This window comes from Equus asinus, chromosome 8 (genome assembly GCF_041296235.1).
Source record: "Equus asinus isolate D_3611 breed Donkey chromosome 8, EquAss-T2T_v2, whole genome shotgun sequence".
NCBI lineage: Eukaryota > Metazoa > Chordata > Mammalia > Perissodactyla > Equidae > Equus > Equus asinus.
Window position 1 is genome coordinate 73,875,150 of NC_091797.1, and position 27,730 is coordinate 73,902,879.

Below are 27,730 nucleotides of genomic sequence, written 5' to 3' on the forward strand. Positions count from 1 at the left end.
GAAAAACGGTAGAGTGTGCAGCAGCGTCGACACGTTGCTTTTGTACCTAAATCCATTCATACCTCTATCTAGAGCTTACAGCTAAATGATCCTTTAACTTCTAACATTTGCTTAAGCGATTTGAGTTTCTTCGGGAAACCCAATGAATTTGGTATGAAGCTGATACATTCTGCTCGCCATCAAAGCTGCGTGGCAGGAGGTTAAGTTGTGAACCAAGCTCTGAAACATCATGTCCCCTTCCCTCCCACTGAACACAAGACAAGTGTGTCTCCAGGAGACACAGGGCCCAGGGGCTGTGGTTGGCCTGCCCGACACCCGAGACCCATTCACAGGCCCAGGACTCTGGTCAACCCGACCCTGGAGCCAAGCAGGGCCTGATGGAGAAGCACAGACGAAAGGCCGCGGGAGAGGAGGGAGGGGGCTCCTGTCGTGTTTGCTGGGGGAGGGGAGCGGGGAGGCTGACTGGCTTACTCTACTCGTCCCAGGACTTCTCTGCACTGTGCAGAGACGATTCCAGGATGCCAGTTCTTAATTAGGGATGCCGAAGATGACAGGAACAGAAGATGGAATTAATCCTGAAATCCGAGTGATACTGACAGGAACAAAAGGTTGGGAAGCGGCAGTCTCTCTCCTCTGGCCAACAGGAAATACGTGATGTGTCTCCAATTAGAACGGAACAATGCAAGTCCAAATTACCAGCATAAAGAGGACAAAATTAGGCAATAACATCCAAACTGCCTGACAACTTATTCTTAGCTGCCTGGTTCCTGGTGCTGGGAGAAGGAAAGAAAATTCATGCCCAGAAATAGAATAGAATACAAACAGTAGGATTTTTTGTAGGAATTTTGGCCAAGTATTGTTAAAAGAGAAGGAAATAGTCTTAAATCTCTTTGGAATTTCTCTACATCTCCTTCTACGTAAAATGGGGTTCCGGGCGAGAGTTTCTATGGAAGCCCACTGGAGCCACAGCAGATGAGGACACTTTCAAGGTAAGTCAGTGCGGACAGAGTGTTCTGAACCCACTTCCTCAGCTCCGTCAACCCCGTGGGGTCCTCACCACGTCCTCAGTCCCACCCCCACCTGTGACTGGGGCTCCGGTTTCCACGTGGTTTCCCTGCCCCCACAGCGCTCCACCCGGAGGGGGTCAGACTGATAGCCCCCGGCGCAAAATCTGTTTGCAGAGCTCTTACAATTGAATGACTTGCCACAGTAAAAAGTCAAAAATATTGCATGAAAATCTGGATTTCTGGAAACATCTGTCTTTAAATGAGAGAAGAAATAGGAAGGGACTGTTTGCCCACTTTTTGGTACTGTGAACTTAGACATGCAGTGGACTAAAGTTTCTTCAAAACCCACTGGGTACAGACGCTTAAACCTCTCCGTGCCTCAGTTTCCTGAGCTGTGGAATGGGGTGACGCTTGCACCCGCCTCGTGGGGGGCTGTGTGGGTCGAAGGCTGCGATGCACTTAAAACAAGAACAGGGTCCAGCACAGCTTCACTGTCGCTCAGGTCGTAGTTGTCACTGATCACTCTAATGGACCCTGGGGACAGCAGGAGAAGTGAGCTCAGACCCTGGCCGCAAGGGGCAAAGGCGTCAGCCAGCACAAGGATGTCCAATGTGCTGAGTCCCTCACACGGGCACCTTCACAGGTGAAACACGGAGGGGAGGACCCTGGGGTGGGGGAGAACGGCGGGAAGGAGGTAGCTGCACAGAGGAGGGGCGTCTGAGCTGAGCCCAGAGACGACTGGGATTCCTCCAGGCACAGGGATCGGGGAGGGGACGTGAGGCAGAGGAAACAGCACGAGCTCAGGAGAAAGGTACGCAAAACCTCACAGAGGAAGGCAGAAATCAGAGAAGGAGAGAAACCAAGCCCAGATGAGACTCTGGATCCAACCTCACCTGAAGTCATCATGCCTCTTTTAGTTGCATGAGTCAATAGATTGCCCCTTTTTTGGCTTAAGACAGTTGGATTTGGGTTTCTATTACTTGCAACCAAACTTTAAAAAACTCACCAATGCAAGACTTCACCCCAGGCCTGCTAGATCCCACTACCGACCACATCTGTCAAATCCCAGCCACCTGAACAGTGACGTCTCTTGCTCAGTGACGTCAGCTCAACTGTGCCTCTAAGGACCATATTCAGGACACACCCACCTTCCACCTCATCCTCTCTATGAATCCAAGCCCTCAAGGAAAATTGGGTCACGTGGACTTCTGTAGGAGCTGTGTAACAACCGAGGAAATGCAGGGCTCTATCAAAGCTGCCGATGCCTCCGGAGGTGATGTCAGGCTCCGTCTAAGAACCAGCTTCCCACACATTGCTCAGCAAGCAGCAGAAAACTTCATATTTTTCCTGACAGCCCATCCACTGCCTACCCCTACCCCTCAACCAGACCAAGTTTGGAAATAAGATCCTTCCTGGGGGCAGAGAAGGCTTTAAAATGCTAATGCCCTTTTATGAGGCCTTTAGCATCTCATTATTGCAAGTCCGGCTGACACCAGAAGGCTGGAAACTTAATTACTGCAGCCAAAAGTTGGGGGGCACCATCTTCAAGATCAGCATGAGTTGACATTTTTCTTCAGACGTGAATGAGTTCTTACCCTGCTGACGCTGTATGGCTGGCTTCTGTGGTTCTCGAGATAATTCATTGACAAACAATACAATTACCAACACAGAAAAACACGAGGCCATTGGGGCCGGCCCAGTGGCCTAGCGGTTAGGTTCACACACTCTACTTTGGCGGCCCGGGGTTCACAGGTTCAGATCCTGGGTGGGGACCTACATAGCACTCATCAAGCCAAGCAAAAAGAGGAAGATGGGCATCAGATGTTAGCTCAGGGCCAATCTTCTTCACCAAAAGAGAAAAGAAAAAAACATGAGGCCATCACTTAGAAAGATAGACTTTCATAGATTAAATCATAATTACAACATGAAAATTGCATTTTTCTTCCTTCCTCTGAAGACCTTTAAAGAAACCTAGCAAAGAAAAGAAAACATGGTGTGGGAGGCAGCATAAAGACTCCCAAAGACGTCCACATCCTAATTCCCAGAACCTCTGAGTATGTTACCTTACACAGTGTTGTGGGTTGAATTGTGGCCCCGAATAGATACATCCCAGTTGTAGCCCCTGGTATCTGTAAACGGGACCTTATTTGGAAACCAGGTCTTTGCAGATGTAATTAAGTTAAGCCTCTTGAGATGAGACTGTTCTGAATTAGGGTGGCCTCTAAATCCAATGACAAGTGTCCTTAGAAGAGAAAGCCATACGACACACAAGGGCAAGACCATGTGGAGACGGAGGCGGAGATGAGAGCAAGGCTGCCACAAGCCAAGGAAGACCTGGAGCCACCAGGAGCTGGAGAGGCAGGAAGAACCCTCCCCGAGAGCTTCTGGAGGAAGCGGAGCCCGGCCCACACCTTGACTTCAGACTTCTGGCCCCCAGATCTGTGAGAGAATACATTTATGTTGTTTTAAGCTACTGAGTTTGTGGTAACTTATTACGGCAGCTCTACAAAACTAATACATGTGCCAAAGGGGCTGTGCAGATTTAATTGAGATAAGGATCTTGAGATGAGAGGATTCTCCCGGGCTATCCAGGTGGACTTAAGGTGGTCACAGAGGTCCTTATTAGAGGGAGGCAGGAGGGTCAGAGGCAGAGAAACACTATGATGATGAAACCACAGGTGAGAGAGAGAGAGAGATTTGAAGATGCTACGACGCTGACTTTAAAGATGGAGGAAAGGGCCACAGCCAAGAAGAGCAGGCGGCCTCTAGAAGCTGGAAAAGGCAAAGAAACAGGTTCTCCCCTAGAGCTTCTGGAAGGAATGTGGCCCTGCCGACCCATTTTAGACTCCTGACCTCCAGGACTGCAAGAGAATAGATGGGTGTTTTATGCTACTGAGTTTGTGGTAATTTGTTACAACAGCAAGAAGAAACTAATACGCACGCCTTCCAGGTGACGAGGATGAAAACAAAGGCTTTTGCAATCTCAGAATAAGCCCATGATCCGCTGACTCCCTGATGGGAAGGCCATAGGAATTATACTTTGCTACTTGGGCAGTCATGCATGCCCTTAGAGAAGGACCACCCGAGATGCACGGCGGCTGCAATCAGAGGCTCTGGGGCCAGCCTGCCCGGGTGGGAACTCCGACCCCGACATTCACCGCTCAGGTAGTCACTTCACCCTCCACGCGCCATTTCCTCATGTAGAAACTATTCTAGAAGGGGAGTGTTACCTACCTTCAAGGCTTTTTGTGAAGACGAAATGGGTCGATATTTCTAATGTCCTTATTAATAATCCTTGTCAATAAGTTTTCAACAAATGTTACTATTAATCCTCATTAGCTGAGCCGTACGCTCACGAGGACAGAACACAGATGCCCTGCACGTTTGTAGCTCCGGAAGCGCCTTCTGTACGCCTCCACAAGGAGATGATTAACAAGCATTTGTGGAATAAAAACCTTCTCCTGAGAACAGAAGAAGGCTTGGCTCATAGCATCAGGTCCAGGTCTCCACCCAGTGCCAAGGCCCTTTGGCTACAGACCTCCCACCTCTCTCTGAAGATTTCCAGCAACAGGAAATTCCCTGGAGATGTTCTGATAACCACACTTGCCTAGTAGCTTGTTCCACCTCTGGGAAGCTCCAGCATTCATTCATTCATCCTTCATTTGTTAATATACTCAACAAACATTTATTGAGCTCCCACTGTATTCCAGACCCTGCTTAAGACTGTGGACAGAATAGTCAATGAAACAAAGCTACCGTAGGCCTTACAATCAAGTAGCAGTTAAAATACACAGATATGAGGAGCTGGCCTGGTGGCGCAGCGGTTAAGTGCACACATTCCACTTCAGTGGCCCAGGGTTCGCCAGTTTGGATCCCAGGTGTGGGTCTATGCACCACTTGGCACGCCATGCTGTGGTAGGCATCCCACATATAAAGTAGAGGAAGGTGGGCATAGATGTTAGCTCAGGGCCAGTCTTCCTCAGCAAAAAAAAAAAAAAAAAAAAAGGAAGATTTGCAGCAGATGTTGGCTCAGGGCTGATCTTCCTCAAAAAAAATAAACATTTATATATACAGATATGAATATGGATATTGATATGTAAATATAGATGTAGATATACAGATATAATGTTGATTGATATATTACAGATCAAGCACTGTGTGACTCCCTTTATATAGACACCCTTATTTAATCATCCCCCTAACTCCATGCTGGGGTTTTATGACACGCGGATTTAACAAATGGTAATTCAATTATATGTGTTTAGAATAACTTTAGGTTGCTAACTGACAGCACTTCCATCAGAAGATGTGAAAAACTAAAAGAAAGAGGAAAATGTCTCTTCCCTTTGACTCCCCCATATCTAACTTATGGAGACTCTCCCCGAGATTCCCTTTAAAACGAACCCTTGCCCTGCAACGCCCCAGGAAATCCAGCCACAGCTCAACTGCAAGGAGAAATGTTTTTAAATCTCAACTGTCTTTTGAATGTTTTGAACCCACGTATTCTTGAAAGGATTTTCAAGGATTATCTTGATCATCGATAGTTCTGCCTTATCCACTGACTTTAGGACAAGTCTCTATTGATGGTTCCTCCCCCTTGTATCACTATCATCCTTATTTCACAGATGAGGCCACTGGGCTCAAAGATGGTAAGCAACTTATCCGAGGTTAAACAGCAAGGAAGGTGGAGTCAGGATTTGAGTCGACACCGTCTTTCTCAAAGCTTAACCAAGAAACTCAGCACCTCTGCGTTCTTTTCCTTCATATTGAGCTAGAGCGGCTCCCTTTGAACTTCCACTCTTGGAATCCAAAAAGCACACATCTACTCAACCTTCTGCATGACAGCCCTTGAAAGGCTTGAAAAGACCTGCCACGTCCCCCTCTTCACCTCACCCCTGGGCCCTTTCTTCTCATCACCAGGCTCAATGCTCACAGCTCCTTCAATCATTTCTCCTGTGATTTCATTTCAAGGGCCCTCAGCCCCCCAGACACTTTGGAGCAGAACACAATCCCATTTCCAGTGTTCCTCTTATGGCCTAGAAAGATACAGATCCTCTGTCACTGTGACAGAGCAAGATCCGTCATCTGTCACTGATTTTTTATAGAGACCGGGGTACAAGAAATGTCTCACTTTCCTCTGAAATCTATCGAAAACCGGCAACAAAAGTGTGACAAGAAGTGACAACTGTCCCTCAGCCCCCATGTGGGAGACAAGAGGGAGGGGTGGAGACTGTGGTGATCTGGAGGGCACAGGCCTCAAGCACAGGGGCATCCTCTAGTCAGCTCCAGGTGAGGGTCACAGGGAGCAATGCGGACCCGGGGCTACTTGACCTTGTGATTTTCATAAGAAGCTGGAAATCCAGATTTCTATGTGAATTTGCCACTTTTTACAGGATGGCAACAAATTAAATAATAACACACATACACATACACACCTCTGAGCCAGATCCAGTCTGTAGTCTGCCTGCCTGTGACCTCTGTTCTGGGATCATGTACCATTAATGGCAATGAAAATCTCACTAACCTGTGGCAGCCTCTTCAAACAGTTGATTCATTAGATCTCACTATCAATAAAAGTGCCAAGACCTTGCGCGCGTGCATGCATGCACACACACATAAACACTACTATCAAGACGCATCCTCCACTACCAGAAGTAGTAGTGGTCAACTTAAAACTTGACATTTCTCCTGAAATCGGGGGCCAATTTGCTTTAACTATACTCAGTTAGTTGTCTGTTTGCAAAAGTAGTTAGATAATGCAGTACTAAAGCCACCTAGAGATAACGTCTCTGATGCCTGGGTCACCATGGTAACAAGCGCTTAAGTTTTTCATGAACTGAGAGTTGACTATTTGTCCAGTTGAGGCCAGTCGAGACCTCCCGCTCATCAACTGGGTCTGCACAGATGACTGACAGGTGATCCTTTGACATCAAGGAGCTGAAAGCTCCACCCTGAACTTATGGTAATGCCGCCATTTTGTGAACACGCATCCTATGAAGAGCCAAGAAGCTTGACCACACTTGCACGGATCATCAGTTACCTGCCTTCTCCTCACCTCCAGTCATCTATTCCCACACTTCAGGCCACCCTGCCCCTTAATCCCATAAATATCCCTAACCCCCATTTGGAGGGAGGCAGATTTGAGATTTGGTCTCCCGTCTCCTCACTTGGCTACCTTGTGAATAAACCCTTTCTCTGCTACAGCCTCCTTGTCTCAGTGATTGGCGTAATCGTGTGGCAGGCAAAACAGACCTGGTTTGGTAACACTGCCTCCCAGCCTTTCCAGATTAGGCCAAGCTTCCAGTCTTTCGAGATCATTTATGTTCTCAGATTCTGTCCTCCAAAAGTCATTCAATCCTGAGTCAAAGAAGCCAATTTGTTTGTTTGCCACCACAATTTACATCTTCCCAAGTTCATACTTTCTCCTTACTAAATCATGGTCCCAATGCATAGAATTTCAAGGCGTGAAGATCCTTGGTGAACCCTGCAAGATTCTCCCTGGGGATCACACAGCATTTTATGCACCATGAAGAAGTGACTGAGTGACAATCCCACAGACTAAGGGGGTCTCTCTGTGGGATGCTAATGAATGTGCCACTCGTTTGGGAATGCCCCTGGGATGATGCTGAGGCCAGTGCACAGCTCTGCAGATGGCGCTGCTTGTCTTAGTGCTGTGGCAAAATTTATTACAAGTATTGACACTGAAGCCATAACAAATGCACCATAGCCAATCAACTAATCCTCTCAACGGACCCAGCCCCAGGATTTGCAGCAGAGCCTGGACTCCCCTCCAAAAGCCTGAAAGCAGCTCTGAGCTTGGTGATCTGCACACTCTGGTCTGCTCCTCTGAAAATCGGGTCATAATTTGCTAGGAGAAAGTCCCATCTCCATGAGGCCACAGAAGTGACAGCTGAGCAAAAACTATCGTCTTGCAAAGCAATCTGTCTATCAGGCTGGGCAGAGGATGATTTCAGCACATTTCTGTGTGGGGACACAACGAAGTATAAGGCAATGGTGGGATCCGTGGACTTGGACCCGCCTCTACAGGGTAGGGCTCTCCAGGGCAGGAGGGGGGCCCCCACCCTGTGGGACCCCACAGCAGCCTCTCAGGTGGGAACAAGGCTTAGGGAACTGCAGCAGGGAGCCATTTGTTGGAGCCGGTGACAGCATAATCACACAGACACCATGTCCCTATGCCATCACCAGTGTCTCCCTTCTGGAATGACAGGGGGACATAATGTAAATAATGTGTGTTGTCAAGGGCAACCAAGGGCAATGTATCGTGAGTACTTCTCATTCTGATGAGCTTGCATGACCTGGCTCAGATCCTTCTAAACTCTGAATTTAGAAGGCTTTAGATTTGTTTAATCAAACCTGCCCAAGGAGTACAAGGCCTGCCAGGAGCCCCAGGGCAAGGCTGTGTGTACTTTGAAGCTAGTCCACCTTCTGTCTCGGGGGAGAATTAGCATTCCAAGCCCAGGAAACAGGCTATGCCAAATTTGGGTTTCCCAAGGACTAATTTTTTTTAATTAGGCCTCACAGACACATCAATTCTTCTTTATTAAAACCATTTTTGGCTTAAGGCACAACCTCCTGTAGGTCACAATTAGAAGAAATCGGGTCCTGCCGGATCTTTTCTCCCACAGGGAAAACCCTACAGGCTTTTCTGTCTGCCACGAAGCTCCTCAGACTGGCACCAAGTTCCATCTAAGCTCTAAACAGGAGCCGGAGGAACATGAGGAAGGGCAGGACTCAGCATGATTGCATTTTCTAAAACGAATGAGTAGATACAGCCAGGGCTATCTGAGCAACCTCAAGGAGAAAAGATGGTTCCAAAGATTTAAATCCTGTCTCCTTGAGTTCTCTGCTGCAAAAGGAAACGGCCAACCAGCGTGCCAAGAAAAAATAGGCAGAAACTAATGTTGGTGGCTCAAACAGACCCTTGCAAAGAACTTGAAAAAAATCCATGGGCTGGTTCCTGGCTGAATTGGGCTCATAAATACAGTTAATTAGAATGAAGAACCAAGCAGAAATGTCCCATGGCCAGACTTCCCAAATTGTGTGCTGTATCCCACTAGAACTCGAATTAAGTTAGGTGGGACATGGATGAAGTTTTTTTTAATGTAATAGTCATTTATTTTAATGTATGTTAACAAAAAATTAGTACATCAAGCTCATGGATTGTACTGTCTTATAATGAGGCAAAATTAGTATTTAAGTTTGAAAAAGTGAGGCATTTAAAGAAAATCTATTGAGTAAATAATGTTATTTGACACAGGAAGTTGGCAAAAATTGAAAAGATTGCATGTAGATTGCTAAAATTAGGGAAATATTGTCCTACAAGCCAAAGGAGGGAAGAAAATTATTTCTGCTGGAGATTAAGGCCAGGGGACCCATTCCAGGGGACGGAACAGCACCCCCGCGCAGCCTCCTCCAGCTCCCAGGGGTGCGCCTGCCATCAGTCACTCACTCCTTAGGGTGGTTATCCGGGCTCCAGCCCTTCAGAGTCTGGGACGCCCAGTCAGAACAAGACCTGGGACAGAAGAAGGGGCCCCCAAAGCCCTGGCAGCTGGGAGACCCGTAGGTCCAGCGGGCTGTACCTTGATGACGTCTTCGTCCGCAGACCTGCATTCCACAGACTCCGACACGTCGACCACAGAACCGTCCTCTTGAACACCCACGACCTTGACGGGAACCGAAACAGCCTTTCCGGTGAGAATGGCCGTGTTCAGCACCTCCGTGTCCTACGCAGGAGAGGAGAGGGCACATGTCAGCAAGCAGGCGGACCTGGGAGCAGTGGGGCACTGACCATGCCACCGACTGCCTTGTTCTTGCTCTGCAGTTTAAAAACCTGTGAATGGATGAAGTCACGAGGCCAACAAAGCAAAACGGAAACTCCGAACAGTCGGCGGCTTTGCATGGCAGACTGACCAGCAGGCCTGAGAGCTGGACCTTCTCAGTCCCCAGGGGCTGGGTCATGTCACGACCCCCGACGTCCTCTCCCCTCCCTCACTCCGCCCCCCACCCACTGTCCTACAGACACGTCTCGCACACAGCACAAGAGTTCTTTTCAACGGTTTCCAAATCTTGGCTACAGGTTCACTTGGGAAATTATTGCCTAATTTTCTGCATTTATTAGCCTCGTGGATGTAGCCTTCACTTTGGTGTCAAATTAGGAAAGAGAACAGCACGCAGACGGAAGAGAAGCAGTCACAGAGCATAAACCTCTGCCCCCTGAGCTGACCCCAGCACCCTCGCTTCCCCCGACCTCCAATGACCCCGAGGTTTCCCTCCAAACTGGGAACTTTTAAACGTTGACGTCATGGTAGCTTCTCTCCTTCTCTGACACCCTGGGGTCCTGCAGGCTCTGTTTCTATAGCTTATCTCCACTCTGCCAAATTCTTGCCGTCCCCCTGACCAGCTCCTCCCCCGAGGGAGTGTCCTCTCACTGGGACGGCCACAGCGCCCCCCACTCGTCTCCCTGTGTCCACTCTCTTCACAACAATTTTTTAAAATTTCAATATAATTCAGATAATTTCTCTCCTAGATTAATACTCATCGAAAGTGTCCTATTATTCTCAAGATAAAGTCCAAATTCGCAGACACGAGTGACCTGACTTCGGCCACCTCTCCAGCCCTCTCTGCCGCTTCCCGCTGTCCTGGTCCAGCCTCCCAGACGTCTTCTCAGTTCTCCCAACAGTGCGATCACATCTAGGCCTTCTGCTCGGACACATGCAGAGCTCCTGACCCAAAACACGCCTCCCTGTTCCTTCCATCCTTCAGATCTCAGTGTAAATGTCCGCTTCTTCCAAGAAGCCGGGCTCTTCTGCCCCCAACAGTGTGAACTCGCACCCCACTGGCATTTCTCACAGCACCTAGTCTGCCCGGCCTGCCAATGACCACGGATGCTCACTATCTGCTTATTTTGTGTTGATGTTTTAATCTCTGACTGCCCATTAGATTGTAAACTCCCCAAGGGTCTGCGCCATCTTTGTTCCGACCTCCACCGCATCCGAGGAGCCTGGACGGTATCTGGCATGTGAGGAGCCGTGCAGGAGAGAGGTCGGGTGCACAGGCTCTGGGGCTGGACTGTCTGAGTTTGAAAAGAACTGGAACATAGTGAGCAACAAGAGCTTAATAATGACAGCTATTCCCGGAGGGGCTTTAAAACATTCACTCCAAGAATGAATTAAAGAACCTCTGAGCAGGTTCACAGAGGGTTCTGGAGGAGATGCTACTCCCACACTTGGCTGTAGAGAAAGAGTCAATCAGAGAAGCTGGTGGACAAGGGATAACACAGCTCAGCAATGAGAGTCACCAGCATTCACCGATGGGCCCCAACAGAATTGACCAAACAGACCGTTATCTCAAGTCTCCTTTCAAGCGTGGAGTCCCCAGTCTCAGCACAAGCAGCAAGTGGGTTCAACATTCAGTTTTCTAAATCAGTCCCTCATTCTCCATCCCAAGAGGTGAGTCAGCGAAGGAGGAGGAGGAGGAGCAGAGGGAGGAGAGGAAGAAGGAGAAGGAGGAGGAGAAAGTAGGGCAGGAGAAAGAGGGGTTGTAAGCACTTGACATGTAATCAATTGCTCATTCAGTTTTCTCAACAACCCTCTGAAAGTAGTTACTAGTATTATTCCCAGTTTATAGATTACCTGTTCTTCATTGATAGTAAACCTGCAAATAATAGCTACTTGTCAGTATAAAACATCAACTTTGAATGAATACTTGAAAATAATGCCAACCCAATCTAAGAAAAATGAAAAAATAAGTTTCGGGGTTTTTTTTTACACGTGTCCTTTCCTCTGGATAGAACAATCTCAAGGAGATAAATCTGAAAGGATGTGACTATAATCCATGTTCCTGAGAATACCATTCGCACCAGGCAGATGAACTATGTGTACATTTACATTTAAGGCGACCGCGAGGACAGGAAGCAGGAGGCACTGTGGAAGTTGAGATAAGAAATCACCAAAGGTGGGATAATGGGATGGATGTGGGAATAACCACAGTGTGCACAGAGAAAAGAGACTGCATCATGGTTCCAGAACAAATTGTTAAATTCAACTCATAATCCCATTGAAACTATCAATGTGGGTGTTGTCTGTGTGTGATGGACAGGCATTAATTTTGAGCGTCCATAGATGCTGAACATTCGTCCTTCCCTCTTTTTTTTAATGATGACATTTCATTTTTCCTTCGGGTACCATCCCGCTCTGCCTCCAATGAATGCAGCTGGGATGGCACTGACCCCAGACCACCAAATCAGGCTTCACAGATGAGCACGTGAACCAAATGCGGCCAATTAACGTATTCCAGCCCCACGTCCACAACGACTGAGTCAAGTGAAACCCAAACAAGGGGAATCAGAGTCAGGAGTAGGAGAGAGACCGGTTCCTGGGAAAGATGTCTGAGTTCCTGAATCCAGCTACATCCGTGTTTGTTATCTTCGGAAATTCAGATATATAAGATGAACTGTTTTACTTAAGCCAGTTTTCATTGGGTTTTTGTCACTTGTTACTGAAAGTCTTGACTCACACACATGAGACTAGGCAACATGCGAGACCCTAGAGAAAGAGAAAAGACTAAAACAAAATCAATCTCTACCCTGTAGAAGCTCCCAACCTTCCAAGAAGACATTACAATTAGTTTCCCAAACTGAATGTCAATAGAAGTGACTTTATTTTTCATAACAACAAATCACAACTGATCAAAGCTTGTGCATTTATTTCTCATGTCTTTGCAACTATGCTTCCTCCTTCAGCCTTTTCATGTGTGGCTGAGATTTTTGCAACCATGTTTTCCAGTGTCCATCAACAGCCGCTCAAAAATCCCAAAGGCAATTCTTACCTGCCTCTGGCACAATAAGAAAGCAATTTATCATGTTAAATATTACATTTAAATCATCCCCTGGTGCCAGAGACTGCTAAAAATTCACCATCTATCAAAATATAAGTCTTTTATTCTGCTCCTATTTGTACCAGCTCTGGGCTTTATGTCTTGAAAGCACATTTATATTCCTTTATGAAGATGAGTTTCCATTAATGTTGCACATTAGAGTGATTTCAGCAAAAACAGCAAAGTAAGGAGATCTGAAAATTCTCTTCTCCATAAAAGCAATGAGAAAATCGGCCCAAAAAAGTCAAAATTAACTTTTTCAGAACTCTGGAAATCAAACAAAGGCTTATGCAACCAAGAGAGTATTTATTCAAGAAAAATGGCTGAAAAACAGAGAATTTGTGGCATTTTAATTTGACTTCCCCTACTCTCCAGCTCTGTAGTAGCTTTGAAAAATAACAGCCCACGTTCAGTAAAACCCAGCAGTCCAAAAGCCACTGGAGAGAGCAGATCAGGGCTGGAGACCTTTCAAAAGCTCCTTCCTAAAGAACTGCCATTATTTGACTTGTCTGGTAGTTCCCTGGAAGGTCCCACTTGCAAGACTGTCAGTATTTGACCTGACTCTGAGCTTACCCAGTGTGAGAAGCTTTTTCCCTAGAGATATTTACTAAAGGCAACTACAGGCAATTATTTAACTTCATAGCTGCCTGAAGCAGTAGATAACAGTTGGGGCAAACAACAGATTAATCAAAAAGCTTAAAAGGAAAAGATGAGAAATGAGATGTCCAGAGAGGCTATGAAAAGCTTTTAAATATTCTGGGGAATCTATAAGACTTTGCTCATACTTAGGACTGTGTGCATGCCCAGGACTGTGTTTATACTCAAGAAAGACCTGAAAAAGCTCTAAGATGTCACCTCTGGTTGACCTTGAGATTCTGTGAAAGCTAAGGTAGAGTCGTCAAATGCTAGGCTGAGTATTGAAAGCATGTCCCAACACACACAGAGGTCCTTGGTAAAGACTGGGACACACTGATTCCAGGTGTCTAAGGAATCTCTGCCCAATCATTGGCTGATCACCAAGCCAATCAAACAGAGACTTGAGTGGGCACACACAGCAAAGAATGGACACTTTACAGAATTAGTTCACCAAAGTCACTAAACAAACAAACTACTACCACAACTATATAAGACATCAAAAACAAACCCAGGGAAGGGGAGATAATATGATTTCAGAATCGCTACATTATATTATTTAAAATATCCACTTTTCAACCAAAAAATTAGGAGACATGCAAGAAAACAAAAAGGATGGACCAGTCACAGGACAAAAAGCATTCAACAGAAACTGTCCTCGAGGAAGCCCAGATGTTGGACTTACTAGAGAAAGGTGCAAAGATTTTAAATCAGCTATTTCAAATACATTCAAAGAACTAAAGAATTCATATCTAAGGAACTAAAAGAAAGTATGAGAAAGATGGCTCAGCAAAGAGAGAATACCAATAAAGAGACATAAATTACGAAAAATTATGAAAAAAAGAATCAGATGGAAATTCTGGAGTTGAAAAGTACAAAACCCAAAATGGAAAATTCACTAGTATGTTCTCCAATAAGAATGGAACGAAAGTAGAAAGGGATGAGAGGAGGAAATGTGGGAAATCCACAAATGTGTGGAAAATAAACAGCATCTTTTTAAACAACCAATGGTTCAAAGAAGAAATCACAAGGGAAGTTAGAAAAATGCTTTGAGATTAGGTAAACAAAACACAACATACCAAAACTTATGAGATGCAGAGAAAGTAGTACTTAGAGAGAAATTCATGGCTGCAAATGCCTGTATTATAAAAGAAGAAACAGCTCAAATCAATAACCTGACCTTCCACCTTAAGGAACTAGAAAAAGAAAAGCAAACTAAACCCAAAATAAGCAGAAAAAAGAAGAAAACAAAGACTAGAGTTCAAATAAATGATATAAGGAATATAAAATCAAGAAAATTAAAGCAAAAGTAAGTTATTTGGAAAGATTTTTAAATGGACAAGCCTTTAGTTAAACTGATGAGAGAGGGAGAAAGAGAGAGAGAACTCAGATTTCTAAAGTCAGGAGTGAAAGCGGGGCCAAACTTACCAGGGAAAAAAATTATAGAGGAATACCAGAGCAATAGTATGCTAAAAACTAGACGGCCTAGATGCAAAAGGACAAATTCCTGGAAACATGCAAACTACCAAAACAGACTTAAAGAAAAATCCAAATTTCAATAGACCTATAACAGATAAAGAAGTTGAACTAAAAATCAAAAAACTTCCTGGAAAGAAAAGTCCAGTTCTAGATGGCTTCACTGGTAAAGTCTAACAAATGCTTAAAGAAAAATTTAACACTAATTTTCAGAAATTCTTCCAAAAATTAGAAGAGGAAATTGTTCCTAACTTATTATATAAGATCAATATTACCCTGATAACAAAACTAGACAAATACATTACAAGAAAAGAAGACTACAGACTAATATCCGTAATGAATATAAATGTAAAAATCCTCAACAGAATACTAGCAAATCAACTCCAGCAACATTAAAAAAAGGATTAAACACCACGACAAAGGGGATTAATTGCAGGAATGCAAGGTTGGTTCAATATGAAAATCAGTCGATGTGTTAGACCATAATTATAGAAAAAAGGACCACAACACATGATCATCTCAAGACATGTGGAAAAGCATTTGACAAAATCCAACAGCCTTTTATGACAAAAATACTCAACAAACTAGGAAGAGATAGAAACTTCCTCAACATGATAAAGGGCATCTCTGAAAAACACACAGCAAGCATCATTCTTAATGGTGAAATACTGAAAGCTTTCTCCCTAAGATCAGGAACAAGGCAAGGATGGCTCTCACCACTTCTACTCCACACTGTACTAGAGATTATAGCCAGGTCTTCAGGAAAGAAAGTTAAATAAAAGGAGTAAAGATTAGAAAGGAAGAAATAAAACTCTCTCTTTGCAGATCACATGATCTTATATATAGAAAATCCAAGGAACACACACACACACATACACACACACAAAAGAAGCTATTAGGGCAAGAAAAGGAGATCAGCAAGGTTCAGGATACAAGTTCAAAATACAAAATTCAATTGTGGTTCTATACACTAGTAATGAACAATACAAAAATGAAATTGAGAAAACAACTCCATGTACAATTGCATCAAAAATAACAAATTACTTAAAGATAAATTAAATCCAAGAAGTGCATGAATTTTATACTGAACACGATGAAATATCATTGAAAGAAACTAAAGAATATCTAAATACATGTAAAAGCATGATGTGTTCATGGATTGAAATACTTCATGTTGTTAAGATGATGATACTCCCCAGAGTGATTTAAATATTTGATGCAATCACTATCGAAATTCCAGCTGCTTTTTTTTTTACAAAAACTGACAAACTGATTCTAAAATTCAAATGGAAATGAGAGGACTCTGAATAGTCAAAACAATTTTCAAAAGAACAAAGCTGCAGGACACACTCTTCCTGAATATAATTGACTTCCCAGCAATAAACCCTCACATTCCAGTCAATCGATTTTCGGCAAGGGTGCCAAGACAATTCGATGGTTTCAAAGAACAGTCTTTTCAACAAAAGATGCTGGGATAACAGGACCTTCACATGAAAAAGAACAAAGTTGGACCCCCCACCTCACACCATATACAAAAATTAACTCAAAACAGGCTGAAAACATAAATGTGAGAGCTCAAACTATAAACTTTTAGAATAAGACACAGGCGTAAATCTTCATGCCTTTGACTAAGCAATGATTTCTTACTTATGACATCTAAAGCATAAGCAACCAAAGAAAGAAATAGATAAATTGGACTTTATCAAAATTAAAAATATTTGTGCTTCAAATGACACCAGCAAGAAAGTGAAAAGGCAGCCCACAAAATGAGAGAAAATATTTTTAAATCATATATCTGATAAGGGCCCAGTTTTTAAAATAGATAAAGAACTCTTACATCCCAAGAAATAAAAAGACAAATAACCCAATTAAAAAGTGGGAAAAGGATTTGAATAGACACTTATCCAAAGAAGATATACGAATGGCCAAAAAAGACATGCAAATGTGCTTAATATCATTGAGGAAATGTAAACCAAAACCACAATGAGATAAAATCACACCTATTAGGATGGCTATAATCAAAAAAGATGGACAGTAACAAGCGTTAGCAAGGATCTGGAGAAATTGGTGCTCTCATGCATTGCTGGAGGGAATGCGAAATAGTACAGCTGCTATAGAAAAGTCTGGTAGTTTCTCAAAAAGTTAAACATAGACTTACTTATGATCCATCAATTCCACTCCGGATGTATGTGTGTACAAGAGAAGTAAAAATACAAGCCCACACGAACACTTGTACAGCATCATTATTCACAACAACCGAAGTAGACACAACCCAAATGTCCATCAACTGACAAATAGATAAATAAAATGTAGGTATATCCATAAAATGGAATGCTGTTCGGCCGTAAAATGTAATGAAGTACCGATACATGCTACAATATGAGTGAACCTCAAAAACACGCGTAGTGAGAGATGCCAGACACAAAAGGGTGTGTACTGTATGATTCCATTTATATGAAATGTCCAGAAGAAGCAAACACATGGAGACAGAAGGTAGATTAGTGGTTGAGAGAGGATTGGATGGTAAGGGGAGGATGGCGAGTGCCTGGTACATGTACATAGGATGAAATATTAAGCAATAGCTAAGACAGTGAATTGGATCCAGATATTGGTTAAGAGCCCAGAGTGCTTCAGTTTCCTTACCTGTAAAATAGGAATTTTTTCAAAGGATTTAAAAGGATGACTTTAGACAAATAAGACATGCCCACCAGTTCTCCTTTTGGGCAGATTGTTGGTTGGATTTCCACTTGAATTCAGGTGTGGCCATATGCCTTGACTTGGCCAATGAAACATGAATGAAATGTGCCCACTTCCCTTCAGAAGCGCTAAGGGCACAAGATTCCGTGTTCTCCCTTTCTCGGCCACGCTGATGGCGTCTGCTCCACCAACATGAATCCCAGAGTGAGGATAATGCAGTGAAAGCCCCCAGCTGATGTGTTTTGGACACATAGTGTGAGCAAGAATAAACCTCGTTGTTTTCAGCTATTAAAAGCTAGGAGTTGCATGTAACTTTTCAGCATATTATTTTGACTACATATTCTCAGGCTAAGGATAAAAATAACTGTAAACACATGTTGAACTCTAGTTAGGTCTGTTTTCCACAGCAGTATGGGTTAGCAATTCCACAACTAATGTATTCTAGGATTGAGCAAATAAAACATGTCAGAAAATGACAGCCAGATTTCTCACTGCTAGAGAAATGAGTTTAAAATGGAAAGGAGAAAGAGAGTGAACTCTGTGGTCACAAGCCACAGCTGGAGGTACCGCCATGATGGGGGATGGTGGGCGTACGGATGTTGCGCACAAATGTAGGTGTGTGTGTGTAGTTTTCCTTAGTTTTGTTCGCTGAAAGGGCTCAAATAGAAGCAATGATGCCTTATGCAATCAGCACACCTAGACCCAGATTTTAGTTCTGAATACTATTCTCCAAGAAAAGGAAACAGAGCTCCTTGGAGAAATGGCTGATTCTTTGCCAAGGCAAAGAAAGTACAAAATAATGAGCCTAAAATGTATCGTGGAGCCAGAAGATAAGAAAGTGCTCAAAAAAGGTCAAACGGACACCGGAGTCAGCTTGAGGCACCTCCACCAGCCCACCTGGGACAATTTTACAGCGCCATAAATAATTGTAGTAGCCAATGATGATAATATAATATATTATATCTAATAAGCTTCTGAGTCCATACTGATATAAACAAACAATTGGGTAGAATTTCAACTAATAAATGTAAAAATAAAAGAATGATGAAATTAGAATACCACCATCTGGCAACCAACATTTATTATTATAATCTGTTCAGGCAGGAATCAATACTGGATGTTACTAGTGATTAAAAGTATGATAAGAAACAGGATACTTCCATAGTGTCAACATACCTCTGTGCAAGAGGCTTATTAATTTCAAAGAGAAAAAACAGTAACCTTATGGTACCAAAACCTAGCACACATCACGTTACCCACGTGATTAAAGATAACATTACTGGTAACGCGACAGACAACATATGTCCTGAAAAAGGATACAGCATCACTTCTGAAATGTCTCCAACAAACTGAATCTAATAATCTAGTATAAGATTCAGTATTAGATTAGTAATTTTTGTAATAGTTAGTAAGATCAGTGATAATCTGGTATCATATTCTGAATCTAGTATTAACTGAATCTAATCACAGGGAAACATCAGACAAACCCAAATTACGGAGCATTCTACAAGATAACTGGCCAGTACATTTCAAGTACCTCACAGTATGAAAGACAGAGAAGTCCGAGAAACTCCCAGATGAAAAGAAAATAAGACACAGAACAAACACATGGGTGGTCCCTGGTTGGATCCTCAAACAGCAAAAAATATTTTTCTTTTGCTACAATGAACTTTAGTGGGATATTAGATGAAATCTGAATAAGGTCTGGGACAAGATAATGCTTTGTATCAATAACGATTCCCTGACTTTGATAATTTCACTCTACTTCTGTAAGAGCTTGGGGGGAAATCCATACTGAAGTATTTACAGATAAAGGAGTATCATGTGTGGAACCTACTCTCAAACAGTTCATTACAATAATAACATGTTTGTGTAGACAGACAGAATGTTAACATTTGCGGAACTGGGGTGAAGGTATTTTGGAAAGGCATTTATTTCGACTTGTAGGAAACTTTTAAATAACAGGAAGAACCAAAAGAACAAACAAAAATAAAGGCAAACCAATGAATAAATCCATAAAGAAATAGGACCAGGTAAGTGCCTAATGAACATAATTTATAGCAATTAACTTTTCTTAAACACTTAGATAAGTGCCAGGCACTGTGCTAAGGGATTTACAGGCATTATCTGTAAATAACAATGCAAACGTAAAGGAATATACGGTACCAGAGGTATTAACGTCTAATAACAAAAATAAGAATAGCACCGAAGAACAGAACCTGATGTGTGGTAAGTACTTGGTAAATATTAACTGGTCTTCCTAATGCCTTATTTAATTCTCGAACATCCTATTGAAGGATGACTATTTTCATACTCATTTGAGAAATGAGGGAACCAAAGCTGAAAAGGGTTCCTTAATTCGGCCAGAATCCCACTTCTGCTAACAACCAAGCCAGGATGTGAACCAAAACACCGAGACATGGAAGCCCACTGCCTGGCTGTCCTCCTGGGTCCCCTCTCAGATCCTCACCTGTCAGATGGAGCTAACAGTCCATTTCTTTGCCTAACTCGAAGGCTTTAAGCACGAAAGATACACTTGTAGAGGTTTTGATTTTAAAAGCTGCAAAAAGATGTTTTACAAATGTGGAGCTTATGTTTTAGTAGAAGTAGCCACGTGGCCCCAAAGCCCCAAGCCATGACCACGTGTGGCTTCTGGTATGTTCCATTCCAGCCTCTCCCCACCCCTGTGAGGTTCTGGGTCAATCCTGAGGCCCAGCTCCTACATCCTTGGGTCCCTGGCACAGGAACGTCAGCCTCAGAACAGGAATCCAACCCTGACCCTATTTTGCTCTCAGACACCTCGACTCCTGACAACTAAAGTTGCACAAGAGATGCAAACTTCACTCAGAGAAGCCAGGGTGTTGGCGCCAACTGAAATCATGGTTTTCAAGCCCACTGTTGTGTATTATATAACACTGAAATCAGCCCTGTTTCCCACTCTGGACGCGTATTTTTAGATTCTGTTAATTTATTATCCCAAAAGCAGTAAGTGATCTCAAAACATGGTTCTTTATGAGTCCCTGAATAACACAAAGAAAATTACCTCAAATAGGACAGCGCTTACAGAGCGTCAATAAACTGTCTCTGTGAAAGTCCTGTCCAGACGTCTCCTGGGTGGAAGCTTTGAGGAAAGAGGGGGAAGCTGAGAAAGACAGAGAACACTGAAGCTTAGAGACACAGAGACAGAATTATAGGGACAACGTGAGAGTCAGAGAGACACGTCCAGAATGCACATGGTCTGGCTCCTGGGGATTCTTGACGCCGTCACTCCCACCAATCCAGGTGGTCCTATTTATTCACACGTCCCAGCTCCAACACTGAATAATTATTGTGTGTTTTCTCTGATTCATTCCTCTACTTAACTGTTAGCACTTCCTTAATTACAACTGTAACCTGTAAATAGTGTTTCTTTGTTTTCTGGGGAGAAAAAAAATTCTAATCCAGCTTGAGTTAAATTAAAATTTAACACAATTTCTGGTTGCCAGAGGACCAGCAAGCAAATGACATCGGTCCAATTAAAATCTAAACCAGATCCGATGGCGCTAGTGAGAGAAGTGTTCCTGAGGAGAAGCCCAGACCACGCTAATAACTGTATTTTAATATGAATAAAGCCTCCTGTATAGTTACTGTGCACTGGCTGTTGTCTGGGTGACTGCAGTGAGCAGTGAGAGCCTTGGCTGGAGGCTTTAGGCTGACTCTCAATCCCTCAGTCAGGATGCCATGTGTGGATGGATGGAGGAGAGGGAGGGAGAAACGGGGGCGAGGGGGTGCGGAGAGGGAGGAAGAACTAATGGTCCAAAAGAGAGAGGCAGAAAGACTGGGAACTCAGGGTCCTACAGAGAGAGACAGACAGACAGACAGATAGACAGGGAGATATACAGAGAAAGACAAGACTGGGTGAGACAAACTGAGAAAAGGCCACAGGGACACGGACACACGGAAGGAGACAAACAGAGAAAGACAGAGAGCTAGCGCGAGGCCGTGAGAAAAAGACACACTGTGACTGGCAGGAAGAGAGACAGAGGCAGAGAGAAGGAGAAGAAACAAGACAGACCTTGCGAGCCTCAGGGCTTTCTGCTATAAATACACCAAAGTTCCCCTGTGTCCACCATGGGCTCACCTGCCCCAGCCCAGCCATGTGACACCTGGGACTGTTCAGCTGAAGCTGACTGAGCTCAGCCCCAGAAGAGAAGATCGTCCCCACATGCCGGGACATGGGGCACAGCGCCTCTCAAAATGGGGTGCACCTGCCAGGGATCCTCATCACGGCCGTGCCCACTGAGGCTTCCCGATGGAACCCAGTGTAGCTGCAAACATCAGTTCAGCAAATGCTCAAGGCTTTGTCGGGCATACAAGTAAGTGAAAACCAAGAAAAATTAGAAAACTCTATGGCATACTTATGACATGTGGGTACTATTTATACCTTACATATTTTTGTTCATTTAATTCTCAGAACAAATCTATGAGGAGGAATTCTTATCACCTCCATTTTACAGATGAGAAAATGGAGGCACAAACACTCACCAAGATGGCATTACTAAGTGCCGGCCCTGGAACTAAAACCCAGAAAGGCTTCCTCCCGAGCCTGCGCCTCTGAGCACTGTGCTATCCTGCTCATCGAGAATCGTATAGCATCACTACACGAAAATCATAAAACACTCTGGGCCAGACGGAATGCTAAGCACTCTACATCTGCTCTCATTAATCCTCCAATGGAGGGTCTCCCTCGCACTGTTTCTACACATTCCTCTATTTCACTTTACAGGAATTACCACCATTTGGAAATTATCCAACTTATTTACTTCCTTCTGATCGCCACACCCATTGCAAATTGATTCTTTGGCTTCTGCTCCCACTCATGGCCCAGAATTGCTCCACTTGCTATGACTGGAAAACCAGACAAAGTGCATCAAGCAACTGTTTTCAGACACTATAAAACAGGTAGAAATAAGGAAAACTAAGCTGAGTCCTGTGATTACCACAGGAAGAGAAAATTCAAATTAAATTCCAGTCTGGCTGAGCTGAGAGGACAGGGCAGTTCAAGGGAGGTCAAGGTAACTAGAACTGGTGAGGCAGGGTATCAGAGAGTAGCTGACACGTGGAGAAAGAACTGGAGAGAAACCGCTACATAGAGAAAGAATCCCCAAGACTTGCAGAGGGGGCTGCAGGGGTCTTTGGCCCAGGACTCATCTCTGCATGCAAGGCCAAAAAGAGAATCTCAGGAAGCAGTGAGCTGAACCATTCCAGAACTCACACAGGGCTGGAAAGAGTCCATGTCCCCATCACCCAGACTGGAAGGACCTTGCAATACAGGGGGCATTGGGTGGAGTGCTCAGAAGGGTCATGTCATAATAGTAAGGCTAAATTAGCTGAAGTAAAGGCTGCTCTAGACCTGCCCTAACTAAGCTTGAAGGCAACCTCGAAAGGACCAAACTGATCTGTAAGAAACTTAATTTCATGTCAGAACAAAGTCAACACTGTTTAAAGGAATGTAGCAAAATCCAGCACTCAAAACATAAAATTCACAATGCACAGAAGCCAATCAAAAATTACCAGGCAACCAGGAGAAAGATCAGCCAATAGAAACAGACCCAGAAATGATGAAGATGATGGAATTATGTATATGGCAAAAAAATATGTATAGACAGAAAATATTTATGCTAAAAGACAATGGAATGTAATAAAAAGTTATGTCCGTATGAGATACAGACTTATTCACACTAGCCAAAAGCTGGAAATGACCCACGTGCCCACTAACTGGGGAATAGATAAACAATTGTGGCATATCCATACAACGGAATATTATTCAGTAATAAACTACAGATACATGCAGAAACATGGATGAACCCCAAAACAATTATGCTAAATGAATGAAGCCAGAGTACATACTGTATGATTCTACTAACAAGAGATTCTAAAAAAGGGAAAATTAGTGATAGAAAGTAGATCAGTGTTGCTGGAGGCTGGTGGTGGAGTGAGGACTGGCTCCAGAGATAAGAAGGAATGGAAGGGGCTGACAGAAATGTTCCACATCTTGATTGTGGTGGTGGTGGTGATATAGCTACTCATAAAACTCATCAACCTGTAAAATGAGTGAGTTTTCCTGTATGTAAATTATACCTCAGTAAACATAAGACAGAATTAGATCTCATTTCCTGATTGTTCATTACTGTACCCCCAGAATCTTCCATTCAATAAACAGTCGATCTGAAGATAAGGAGAGGGAAGGGAGGCAATGGAATGGATAAAGAGGAAAAGAAAGGAAAGGGGTCCGGGGGCTCACTCACTAGCGAGAGGACCAGTACTGATCCTATGTGTGAGGAAACTGAAGCTCAGAGGGGCCCAGGCATTTTCTCATAGCACAGCTGCTGGTACGTGTTGCACACCATGCTGGGGCAGACAGAACTCGCGCCCTTTCCTTAACTAGTCAAGGGCTGCAAACTCCGCCCCCTTTTCTCATAAGGCTCCTTCTGCCCAGAGAGCTGGGTGTGGAGCCACAGCTTAGGGCCAGGCTCGGGAGCCAGAGCCCCTGCTCCCAATCTGGCCTCTGTCACTTGGAAAAGGTGTTTAAACGCACTCTGACTCAGTTTCCTTATCTATAAAAGGTGGCCAATAACAGTACCTCATAAAGGAGTCATGAGTATTAACTAAGGTAACGTGTTCAAAACTCTTGGAACACTGCCTGCCCCGTAGTGGATGTTCGATAAAGCTTAGCTATTGGTTTCATTACACTCACCTCATTTTTTTTTTCACGGAAAATCTTCACTTATCCTTCAAGATTCTACTAGATTGTTGTCTCCTACATGAAGCCTTCCTGGCTGATACCTTCCCCCAGTCAGAATTAGCTGCTTCCTCAATTACCTCCCCACAGCACTTTATAAACGCCTGATCTTAGCCTACGGCGTCACAGTTACGTGGTTGTCTCTTGGACATACTTCCGCGTGTACTTTGGAAAGCCCAGAGTTTAGCACAAGCCTGGAGACATTAAGGGTGTTTGAACAAATTAATAAAGACTGATACATTTGGTATTTACCAGAACTCGCGTAGTCTACATGGGGTAGTATGACGGACAGGTGACTTCGGGGGAGGGTAACTCAGGAAGTCAGGTCCTTGGAAAGACAAAATCTGAACAGTCTCTTAGGCCCTTTAGTCCTGAGCCCGTCTCATCCCCTCGAGCACTGAACCTGCCACCAGAGGAGCTTGTCTAATGAAGAACTTTCATGAAGTCTGTCTGCAAAGAAAACGCTGCAGGTCCTGCAAGTCAGGCGAAAAAACACACTTTTTTCACTCAAAGTCTTTTAGAATTTCTATCTTAGGAGAGGCTAAAAGAAGGCAGCAGAAGCAGGACCCCACGAAAATCACATCGTAGTCTCTACCTTTTCCACACTGAACCCGCCAAGAGGAGATGCGTGGTGTCAGGATGGAGGCCATTCTTCCAAACTGCTTGATAAATTATTCACCATCTTTTCCTTCACATACATAAGTATGAAGATTAATATGTAAAATAAGCAGTTTACTATATTGTTAGAATTCCAAGGAACTCTGCAGTTGCCCCAGCATTTGTGAGTAGTGTTTCAGGACTCAAATTAATGAGACTGCTGGCTGCAGGTCCATTTTTGTCTTCCCAGTTGTATCATGTCAAATCCAGCCGCAGCCTTTCTTTGCCTGAATCTTTAAGCACAAAGTGGGCTTGTCCGGGTCTGCTAGGGCCGCCATAACAGATTACCATAAACTCGGTAACTTAAAACATCAGAAATGTATTCTCTCACAGGTCTAGGGTCAGAAGTCCCACATCAAAGTGTGGGCAGGGCCACAGTCCCTCCAAAGCTCTAGGGGAGGAGCCTTCCTTACCTCTCCCAGCCCCTGGTGGCCCCAGGCATCCCTTGGCTTGTGGCAGCATCACTCTGATCTCTGCCTCCGTCTCCACATGGCCTTCTGCTCTGTGTTCCTCCTCTGCGTCTGCGTGTCTTAAATCTCCCTCTGTTTTTTTCTCACAAGGACACCAGTTCCTGGATTTAAAGGCCACCATAAATCTAGGATGATCCCTTCTCAAGATCCTTAACTTGACATATGCAAATTACCTATTTCCAAATAAGGTCACATTCTCAGATACCAGGAGTTAGAACTTGGGCGTATCTTTCTTGGGAGCCATTATTCAACCCTCTACAGGGCTTGTTTTCCAGGACTGTGCAAAGTCAGGTGCCAAGGGACCAGCCCTGACCTTCATGTTACCAGGAAAACAATGGCAAAAACCCCAGCCCTCACCTGTATTGAGAGAAAAGCTCAATCTTTGTCATTCTTTAACAAATAAACCCAGTGGGGTGGTTTTCCTCCATTTTCATAATAAACTCAAATTGCAAAACAAGCAATTGGCTGTTGCCCGTGCCTCCTTCTCTGTAAATAGGAATCGTCATATTCAGTAATCTACACACCCTGGAAAATCATAAAGTTTCCTTTTTTTTTTTTCAAAGAATCGATGAAATTCTTTGAATTGGAAATCAATGCAATGGCCACAAAACTGTGTGGCTACCTCCAGGAGACAGCAGTGTCAACTTAGCCGTCCCAAAGAAGTCTGTCTCTCCTCTCCGCTGATGTCAACGGCACACAGCTCCCTAAGGTGCCAGGACACAGGTCTGAGCAGACTGAAGGTCTGAGATGCTCTTTGACGACACCCTGCCCAGGCCACACGTGGGTGGGGGTCACCCAACATGTGGATGACAGGGTGCATGGTGGCCTGCCCGCCTCCTCCGGAGAAGGAAAATAAGAATACTTACACCTCCATGGGAGTGATTTCCTTCACGCAAACACCTCTAAACTCCTTTTGAAAGGGGGCCCCAGACGAGCAGTTTTGGATGTTCTATTTGGGCCAGCCCTGTTACTAGAATCTATGCCTCTCCTTGATGCTCCCATTACGGAATGGATTCTGACATTGGGAAGGCAGGGGGAGCACGACTAAAGCAGACAGCCACTGAGCCAGCCATTCAGACAGGGTGAAGTTCACTGGCGCCCAGAGTTAATCCGAATGCTACCTTTACATGTCACGGTAGACTCTGGAAATTATTCTTGAAGGGTCATCAAAACCCCAAAGAGAGAGAGAACAGAGTGACTTGATACTTCAGGAAGAGGGACACTGGCCATGCCCCACTCCTACGGTCACATAAGCACTGGCCCCAGATCTGCTCTGGTTCTCTTCTCCCTGGGGCAACTTGACCCCTGACCCCTCTCAGACCTTGTTATTCCAGCAGGAGCTGCCCCACCTCCAGCTCCAGAAATGCACTTTTGGACCCAGGCCTACAGCCAATCAGCAACTGGCCTTCCCCTGACCCCAGTGATTGGTTCAAGGACTGGCACACGACCCCAGCTGGTCCAATCCAATTGGCCCTTCTGTAACTTGGCCAAAAAACAAAGCCCTTGACAGACTGGCTCTACTCCACCCCACGTGCTTCTGACTTGGGACTGACTTCCTCATACTGTGGTTGAGAAGCTGGCAGGGTAGGAATTCGAGCTTGGGACTGGCTGGTCCCAGGTCCTTTTCAGTGGCTCCTCACAAAGGAAGCCCACCACACACTCCCATCTCATCTGATTTGTAGGTAGACTCAGAAAAAAACATAGCAAGTACTGGGTCAAACTCAGTCACTGCCTAGTTTAGAGAGGAATTGTCCTGCAAGACCTCGGTCTCAACTAGAGACCAAACCAACATTCCCGTGCATAGCAGAAACCAGGGCCTCCACACCTGTGTGCACAGGGGGCTCTCGCCAATATCCTCTCCTAATTGCATCTGACACTCTCCTCCGTCCCCTGAAAGGAATTGTGACCTCACTTCCACAGCACCCACACCAGGCTCGCTGCCTTTACATCATGAGATTCACGACTTCCCCGGGAGGTAAGCCGGGAAGGTACGACCTTTCCCACCACACAGAGGAGGAAGCTGAGGCTCAGAGGGCAGCCATCCTGCCCAAGGTCTCAGAGCTGATGACGAAATTTTCCCGGGGCAAGAACCTACGACTTCTGCATTCTAGGCA

The 27,730-nt window shown here is 44.4% G+C and overlaps 1 protein-coding gene across 3 annotated transcripts in view; it reads right to left on the reverse strand.

Annotated features, from left to right (window-relative positions):
* The window catches only part of LOC106840849 (transmembrane protein 132B), a 358,331-nt gene that overhangs the window by 35,273 nt on the left and 295,328 nt on the right, over positions 1-27,730 (reverse strand). For all 3 annotated transcript variants that reach the window (XM_044776053.2, XM_070515849.1, XM_070515850.1), the window contains one exon: positions 9,608-9,751. In XM_044776053.2, coding sequence (XP_044631988.2) covers positions 9,608-9,751 — 144 coding nt within the window. The remainder of the gene's footprint in view (positions 1-9,607; positions 9,752-27,730) is intronic.